The sequence below is a fragment of the Arachis ipaensis genome, chromosome B3, assembly GCF_059453495.1.
Source record: "Arachis ipaensis isolate K30076 ecotype BB chromosome B3, ASM5945349v1, whole genome shotgun sequence".
Taxonomy (NCBI): Eukaryota; Viridiplantae; Streptophyta; class Magnoliopsida; order Fabales; family Fabaceae; genus Arachis; species Arachis ipaensis.
Window position 1 is genome coordinate 45,997,758 of NC_142438.1, and position 9,791 is coordinate 46,007,548.

Below are 9,791 nucleotides of genomic sequence, written 5' to 3' on the forward strand. Positions count from 1 at the left end.
CAACCTTACCATGTTAACTATTATATATTAAGGTCTTCAAATGCGGATATATGAGTGACCGGATCTATAGACTATAGTCTGAATATTATGAAATGACTAAAGATCACTTTCAGTAGTGGCATCAAAATTCAAAATACTTTGAACCTATGCGCAATTTGCGCATTACATATCAAACCTAAAATGGTACACTGTGGGGTGATTTTTATTTTAATATTTTAACTTTCTGGTTTCCGATATGATAGAAAAGAGATAAATTATTTTCAATTTGATAAAATATTAGTCGTTTGTGATACTGGAAATAATATTTTCAAATTTTTATGCTATACTTTTTTGTGTTAATTTCAGATGGTCCTAAAAAGATTACACTTATATTAATTTTGCTTTAGATTAATACTTTAAATTGGTTTTTAAAAAATAAAATAATAAATTAAATCAGTTTTATCAATTCATTTATGATAAATTGTCAATTTGACTTCAAATTATATTTTTTAAAATCAATTTAAAATGTTTGGTCTCTCAAATACCAATTTGACATATATTTAATATTTTAAGAATTATTTTAATAACTATTAATTTATATTTTTTATCATTTATATTTTCACTATTTTTGCATGAATTTATTTCAAAAAAAGATATTTTTTGAAAAAATAATTAATAAATGAATGATTGATTGATAACTCCAAACGCATAAGCAACAAAGATATAAAGATTAAAAAGAAAAAAAAAAGACATTAAAAAAACAAGGCCATCTGCTGCACAAACCAAAACAAAAGCTTAGCACAAATTCGTTTCCAGATTGCTGACAAAGTCCAAAAATATCAATGTTCTCATGCATACTAGTCCACAGACACAAAGTTTTTTATTAATCTTATTTTAATTTAGTCAATTTATTTTTTAGTAAAAATTTTATAATCCAAAAAAAAAAATTTAAATATATATTTTTTTTAATTACAAAATTTTCTATTCATCCATAAAAATAACTAAATAATATTTAAAAATAAAATTATTTTATAAAAAATAAATAATTTTAGGAAAACAAAAATTGCACTTGAAGTATTTTCAATGTTAAGTTTAAGTTTAATTTTATTTTAAATCTTATAAAATGATATCTTAATATTTATATAATTATATATCATAAATAATAATTTGAATTAAAAATAAAATTTTTAACCCTAAATTCAATATTTGATCTCAATTCAATTATTAATAAATAAAAAAATTATCCATAAATTATCTATGAATCCTCATTGGAGAAGACTATTGAAGGATTATAGAGTACTGCATTGAGTACTTTTATTTATTTGGTCTTTTTTCATTCTTTTCCATAAAAAAAAGTTGAATGAATGTATTTTTTATATTAATATTAAAATTTAAATATCGGTATTACATAAATTTATATTAAGTATTGAAAATTTCTAACTCAGTTTTGAATTTATAAAGTACTGCCCATAAAATTCAATATAGTGAATATTGTATGAATATAAAAAATAAATTAGTAAAATATAAATGTTTATGGTATATAAAGAGATAATAAATGTTTTTTAAAACTTCTGAGAATAAAACAATTAATAAAAATAATAAAGCATACCTTTGTAAAAAGTATAATATTTGGATATTATTAGTAATATTAAATGTATATAAAATTATATTTTTTTAATTTAATATTTTTAATGTGTCCCTACTAAGAACACTTCTAGCAAATAATAACAAATTTTTTTTTTCTAAAATAGACCTTAAACTATATATATATATAGAAAACAATTTGTGAATTATGGAATAATTTGTACGTAGCCTTCTTTTTTTCTGACATGAAGATCAGACAGACGTACGTATTCTGTTTTTCAGAGTTTCATGTTACAGAAGTCACGTTCAAATCAGAACTGTCTAACATGTACTGAACAGAAAAAAAAAAACAGATAGAAAAAGAAAAAAAGAAAAAAAAAAAAGTCAAGTATATACTACCTATGAGATTATGTTGAAGTATATCACATGCATTTCTACTAATTAAGTCTTTTAAATATTTTTAATCAATTGAATTTTTATACTATCTTTTTATTCACTAGAGATTAATATCATTTAATTTTTCTAATTTTTTTATTACAACTTTAAATGAGAAGAAACTATTATAACTATGTTCAATTGTTGACATATTTAGAGATTTAATTAATGAAACATAAATGATTTATGAAATAGATAAAAAAATGTATTATATGCAAATAGGGGATAACATGATCGGATTTGATATAGTCAAAATTTCGATTACATTCGCACTAAAATCATCGGATTGGATCGGATTTAAGTTTGGATCCAATCCGCACGTCAAATACATCAAATATATTTGTAAAATATAAAATATTTAAAAAAATAAAAAAAATTCTTTTTTTATTCTTTTAAAAATGTTTACTGCTAAAATATTATTAAACATACTTTTTTTTAATAATAAAAATAAAATAATACAATATATATGAGAATTATTAGTTAAAATAAAATATAAAAAAAATATTTACTTATATATTTATATTATGTAGATTTACGAATATGCGGATACCTATTTGAAATTCACAATTCGATCAAATCAGCTATGAATCGGATCCGATCTCATCTCAGATCAATATCTGTAATTTTCGGATCGAATTTAGATAATGACCATGTGTGTATATATATACTAGATCCATGAATACCCATAGATATAAACAAAGTTAAATAGATTAAATTAAAAAAAAGAAAAGTATTGTATAATAGTGATATATTTGTGCGTGTTTGTTATTATAAAAAATTTACAAATAAATGAAATGTAGAATAATTTGCTTAAGTATTTTATAATAAATTTTTATTAGTTTTTTAATATACATGTTTAGTGTAGAATGATAAAAAAGATCATTATAATGGCTAGTTATTTGCTTATTCAAATTCTAAATAAATGATCATCACAATAATTATTTAGCATTATCTCTTAACTCTCATTATAATTTGAGATAATAATAATAATTTATTATCTGAGTATGTTACTAATAAAATTATAGTTATTTTATTATTCCAAACATTCTCATATCTTAATTGCTTGTTATATATATATATATATAATTAACTAATCTTAATAGAATGATAATTAGCTGATTTTAAATGAAATTAGTCACTTAATCTTACTATTTATATTTAGAGTGGAAGACTCGAATGTCAATTCAATCACATCTAAAGATTATTAAAAATTTTACACATTGGAATCCACTTGAGAATAACATGCTCACAAACAAGAAGAACAAACATACATACATTTAATGAAGTAACCCTAACCCTTTTTCAAGTAATCATTGAACTTTGAAAATAAAAAACAACAACCACAAGATGATGAACATGTCCAAGACTATATACAGTAGATATGATAGCAATAACAGCAGCATAAATTAAAAACTAAACTAAAAACATCTAACCATGCTTTTATAATTTAATTAGTGCACATTTAATCATTTTTAATTAGTTCATAACATAATCTCTGAAACCTTGGTAGTTGATTTTTGAGTACATATATATGACTGATTTTTTAGTACAACAATATTTTATAGAGATGAAGATATAAATACATACAACCATTAATCATTCATTCACATAAATATTAATAACAATAAGTTTTTGATGGAATTGAAGATACCTTGCCACATTACATGCCAAAAGGAAAGTAAAGAAGAAATACATCCATGCTACATACTTGCTTGTGTTGATTTTATTATTCCAGCTGACACACAAAAACTTTGATGGGTAGTGCACAATTCATAATTTTGCAGCAATATAGATCATAAAAAGATTATTACACGTAATTGTTGTAGGTCTCCCAGGATTTTCCCATGGACTGAAATTCTGCAAATTGATGATGCTGCAAACCAAATTTTATTCATCAATGATCAGAATAATATATATATATATCTATGTACTTATTATGCATATGATTTTCGGCAACTCATACATACAACAGAACACACGCTAATTATGTATCATAATTTTGTGTCAATTGATGTAAGAATTTTACCCTGTCAATTATAGTTGTTGTAAACGAAATTGAAGTGATGATGATGTATATACATATAACTTTGGCTAATAAGAATTATTGATCTTACTTCTTGAAGGATTGATGAGTTATTGAGGAGAGAATTGAAGATCATTGTTGGACTCCATTTGCTCATAATCACAAGAGATTCTTCTTCGTGATGCACCATGTCCTCCGCAGCAGCTTCCAAAGGCCGGTGATCCTTTGCCGGAGAACTTGGTTCTTCTGCTTCTGCTTGGGCATTCAAGCCTTGATGACTATGGTGATTACTATCGTTATTATTAGTACCTGCAGATTCTTCAACATTCTCAAAGGGGTTCCATGAACTCAATGGATTCAATCCAATAACACTTGTTGCCACATCATGATTGTTGTTGTTGCATTGCTTATTATTATTATCATTATCATTATTATTGTTATTTTTATCCGTTGATTCTTGATGAGCAAGCTTCTTCAACCTGGTCTTCTCTCTTGTTCTTTCCCGGGCCCTTTCCCTTGCCTTTTCCCTCGATTCTTTACCAATTGGATTGAATGAGCTTTTCCTTGAAACTTTGTTACTACCCCTTCGCTTCTTCGTCTTCGTGGTAGTTGTTGGTGTGGGTAATAGTTTTTCGTTGTGTCCTTGATTTTCGCTTATGGCCACTTCGTCCAAGCTCGAAACCCCTTCGCACTCAGAAGTTGAAGAGGCGCTTTTGCCATTGAAGCTGCTACAGCTTTGGTGATTCTTCTTCTTCTCCCTTGCGAGTTGTTTGATCTCCACTTTCGCTTGGTTGAGCAGCCACTCAACGGTCTTGCTTGCTTTGTCGAATCCAAGCATATCTTGAAGACCGAAGAATCTTCTAGCAACTTCAAGGGACAATCTCATTCTTCTGTCCCTTAGTCCCCTAGCAGTGTTGATCTTGCTGTGCCGGTCCCTCTTGCTTGATCTTCTTCTTGTGGTGGTGGTTGTAGCCACAGGGGCGGTGGTAGCGGCGGCGGCGGCGGCGGCAGCGGTGGTGATGGTCATGCCTTGCCCTGATGAGTTCTTGTTAGTGTTGGTGATTGAAACCTCCATGTTTACTACTCCTGCCTGATCGTTGCGATCAGACGGTGCCAGAGACTGGTGGTGAAGAAAGTGAAATTCTCCGTTAAGGAAAATCTCATTGTCTTCAAACAATGGAGAGTAAGGGAATTGAAAGAAAGAAAAAGAAGGAGTGGGAGGAGGAGAAAGAGGAAGAGCACAATTATTATTATTATTATTGGCTTGTTCTTCTTTTGAAGAAGGGCTGCTTTCAATTGAAAAAGGCCTAACATTAGAAGAAGACGAAGAAGAGGGAAATAATAATGGTTGGTTATTAGGGTAGGGGGAGACTTGGTCATCGTTGCCATTGATGAAGTGATGAATAGTGTTACTACTATTTGGTGATGAATACATATCTGATGAGATGAGTAGTCAAGAAAATTAAAAAGTAGAAACAAAAGAAAAAGAATAACCCTAGCTTTGGAGGTGGTGAAGCTGATTGGGAGTAGCAAAGGTGGTTGAGAACGACATGTATGTTTGTTTTGATGAACAAAGAACGAACACTCCCATCCTTTTCATTCTCTCCTTCCCCTTTCTTTAATTTTGCAATTAAAAGGAAGCTAAGCTAAGCTAACCCATAAGTCATATATAGTTACTATACTGTTGTTTATAGAGAAAGAGGAGAATAATGGTGAGTGGAATGAGAGAAAGAGAGAGAAAGATACAATTTATTAAGATCGTAAAGGGGAAGTAGTAGTATTAGTATTCAGTACAATTGTGGTGAGAATGACAGGACAAAGACAATGATACCTTACAAAGCATGAGCGTTGAAATGAAATTGAATTATGAGAGAGATCACAAGGGGGTTGCAATGGCATAATTTTATTAGGAGGAGGAGACAAGGAGCATCCCTTTTCTTTTTAGCAAAAAGTTGTTTGTGATGAGGTAGCTCTCTTTAGGAATGAATGAACATAATGTATAGTGAGTGAGAGTGAGAGTGAGAGTGAGTGGATGCAAGAAAAAGTTTGTTGTGCCACTTCACGTGGTGCGCACAGGGGTCTGTTGTTGTAGTTGTATACTGCTGCTGCTATGTGCGAGTTGACACAAAACTAAAATTCCATCTTCAATTCTTCATCACACTTCACACCACCCCCACACACACTTTAATTTGCTAATACTCTTATCATGCTTTCCCAATTGACCTTGTATTGACTATATTTATAACAACATATAACTCTATTTTTATCTCCCTATCTTTTTATCCTTTTGTCAGTGGTACCTAGATGATATGGTAGCACGATGCCATGTCACATGTCATTATTTTTGTTCACAATTACAACGTTTACATTTTCTCTTGTCTAAACGCAATTTGTTATTCTGATTGTACTCTTTTTACTGTCGGTGAAAATCTAATATAATAATATTTTATTTGAATATAATCTTTTAGGAATATTTTATACACACGTGCCAAGTTGTGTATGTAACCCTAAAAAAGGGTTGAGAATGGTGGGAGAGGGGGAAGTACAATAATTTGCTTGCATCCAATTAAAGGAAGAGAGTTGGAGAAGGCATGAGAGAGGGGCTTTGGCAATGGTGGCCAAATGCTGGCCCTTTGACTGGGGATGCTCAGAACGTCACTATCACAAAAAAGAGATGCGCCATCACTCACTCACTCACTCACTCACTCACTCACTTAACTTTGCATATACACTTGAGGCATAGACACATAGATAGATATATAGATATAGTTTACAGATATAGATATAGATTATAGATGTAGATAGATATCTATGTATCTAATTCAAACTCTTCTGCTTTTGAGAATGTTTTCTTGGTTCCCCCCCCCCACCCCTCTCCCTCTCTTCAACTTTCAACTTTCACATGCGTGCTATATCTTTTCTTTTTCTATCTTTCTTTTTTACAATCTTTTCAAAAACTTATTAATCTTAAACTTAACAAAAATATTATTTGCACACTAAAATTAGTTATTATGTATTATATATATTTATATTTTAATATATATTTTATACTAATAATTTATTTTAGTAACTGATTTTAACGTATATTTAATATGATTGTAAATTTAATTGTATGTTTAAAGAATGAATGTTATTGTAACTTATTAATTGATAATATTGTTCTTTTATTAAGCATTATTTTTAATAAATTATTTCTTTATTATAAATAATACAATAAGAATAGATAATAATTTTTAAAAAATTACATAAAAGGATATTGAATAATAATAAAATGACAAATATATATACTAATAGTTTTAATAAAAATAATTATATATAAAAACTTATATATAATTTCTTTCTCTATCTTCTTTGATTGTATCCAAAAGAAGAAAAAAATTAAAAAAGAAAGATAGCAATAAGTAGTAAGATAGAAGAATTGACATAATAGTGCAAGTGTGCAACTATGTATGTATGTGCTTGTGCTTGTGCTTGTACTTGAGCTTGTGTTTGGGATATGTATATGAATATGACATCATAATTCATTCTTCAAAGCCCTAACCAATTGGAACTTGCCAATGTCATAGATTAGTTCCCCATGATATCAAAATAAAGACATGTTTGTCAAAATTAAATGGCAATAGTCCATCCACACTTGAAAGCACTCTTTATTATATATTATCTATAGTATAGTACACAAAAAAAAAAAAGTAAAAAAGAAAAAAAGAAAAAAAGATGAGATTATTATTTATGTCAATGTTTCCATTTATACATGCCGGGATTCCGTCCTTGCCACTAAGTTATATATTGACCATACATGTCTCTGATATCTTTTATTTTTATAGGTAGAGAGGTACATATATTAGCTATCTATAGCAGTAGTATTGATGGAAACCACTTAATTTAGAGTGGCATATATAATTATGAGGACCACAAACCAAAGGGAGGGGGTGGGGTGGTTCTGGGGTTGCTTTCAAGTATGTGATAACTATGACAAGTAAAGCACACTGCTCTCTATATGTTTATATCTATATCTTCATCTATATTTATATATAATATGTAGGACATACTATCTTAGCTACTTTCATGTTTATTATGTATTATGGGAGTGGTTCCTCATTGGGAGAGTTCAATCAATTCCTATGTTCAAAATTATTAGGTTTGTGAGCTAATTAATTTGGTGGAAATAAAATAAATTTGCTTAATTTTAGTATGAGAAATATTCAAAGCCCAACCGGATTTATTTAGCCATTATTTTTAGTCATTAATCTAATTCTTTTAATTAGTCTACTAATTTAACAAGATACTTTTAGCTTACATTTTTAAATATTATATAATCGATTATTACTAATAACTAAAAATAATAAATTTTGCTAACCTTTAGCATTTCTCTTTTATAGTATCAAGACTTATTTTATATGGTTGAACTACTTCTAAAAAATAGGTTAAAAATTACTATTGGTTTCTATAAATTTTTTAAATTTATAATTAAATTTTTATATTTTAAAAGTTTTTAATTAGATTTACACACTAATTTTAAATTTGTAATTAGATCCTTCTTATCAGTAAACGACTAAGCGTTATAAAAATATTTTCGTTCATCTCACACCAATAATAAATATACCTTAGCATATTTTATTAAATTAAATATTTTTAGAATGGCAAAAATGTGATTACAAATTTAAAACTAGTGTAGATATATTCAGTTAAAAATTTTTAAAATGTAAAGACTCAGTTACAAACTTAGTAAACTATAGAAACTAATAGAATAATTTAACCAAAAAATATTTAGACTTCATTTAAAAAATAACATTTAAAATGTAAAATTATCATAATGACAAATAGAGAAAAAAATTGATTGTATATGAAATTTATCATTAATAATTTATTTAAAAGATAAATCTTAATAGGTTATATTAAACTTTTTTTAGTTTTGGACTTTTGATAATTACAAACTAACTTTAAATATATCATTTTAGATGTTTTTGGTCACCAAAAAAAAATTTTAGATGTTTTTGAAAACATAAAGTATAAAGAATAAACTTTTAGTTAACTATTTTTTTTAATTTATAATTTAAAATTTAAAGTTAAAAATTTATGAATAATTAAAATTTAAAATTTAAATAAAAATATAAGTTTTTAAAAATGATTGAGATTGACTAAAAATAGTTAACTCTGTAATATTACTCTTTTAAAAATACCTCTAACCTTTTAAAATTATAAATACAAACATATTAATTTTTTTAATTTATCAAATACAAAATACCGTACATTGCTTATGCTCTTGAAAACAAATACCTCCGAAAACTTTGACCAAATCAAAACTTTCATCTATCAAAATTGAAAATACCTATTCTAAAAATTGGCGCATGTATCCCTCACCTCATAATGAACTGACTTTTAAAATTAAATTAGTTCTATTAAATTTAAAAAAAAATGAGATGTAATATGTTTCTCTTCTTCTTTTTATACTGTCATCTTATATATGAGATAAAGTGTGCAAAATTAAATCAAATAAATTATAGTAAATTTATTTAACTTTATATTTAAGAATAATGAAATACATATAAAATAAGCACAAACAAAAATATAAATTTGGATGAAGATATATAGATATGTATTGGCTATATGTATTAGAGATAGAAAATGCCTGTGGTTGAACAGCTTTCAACTAGTTATTTGCAGATTTTAACTGTTCCTTTCCAGCAGAAGAAACGCATGTGTGAATGACTTTGTGGGCTTTAGGGGATGAACCTCTCATCATAAAGCAAAAAGATTTATGCTGCCAGAC

At 27.4% G+C, this 9,791-nt stretch overlaps 1 protein-coding gene across 1 annotated transcript; it reads right to left on the minus strand.

Annotated features, from left to right (window-relative positions):
- Positions 1-3,578: 3,578 nt before the first annotated feature.
- On the minus strand, positions 3,579-5,989 carry LOC107634418 (uncharacterized). Its single transcript, XM_016337925.3, has 2 exons — positions 4,113-5,989; positions 3,579-3,871 (listed from the first exon to the last, which is right to left on the minus strand). The coding sequence occupies exons 1-2, from the start codon at positions 5,454-5,456 to the stop codon at positions 3,806-3,808; spliced, it is 1,410 nt and encodes a 469-aa protein (XP_016193411.1). The 5' UTR covers positions 5,457-5,989; the 3' UTR covers positions 3,579-3,805.
- Between the last annotated feature and the right edge of the window lie 3,802 nt (positions 5,990-9,791).

Bases quoted from the DNA above. Each gene is read 5' to 3' on its own strand.
- LOC107634418 (XM_016337925.3), bottom strand. From the start codon at position 5,456: ATGTATTCATCACCAAATAGTAGTAACACTATTCATCACTTCATCAAT. The intron at 3,872-4,112 runs GTAAGATCAATA...TTTGGTTTGCAG, and splicing joins ACTCATCAATCCTTCAAGAA to CATCATCAATTTGCAGAATT.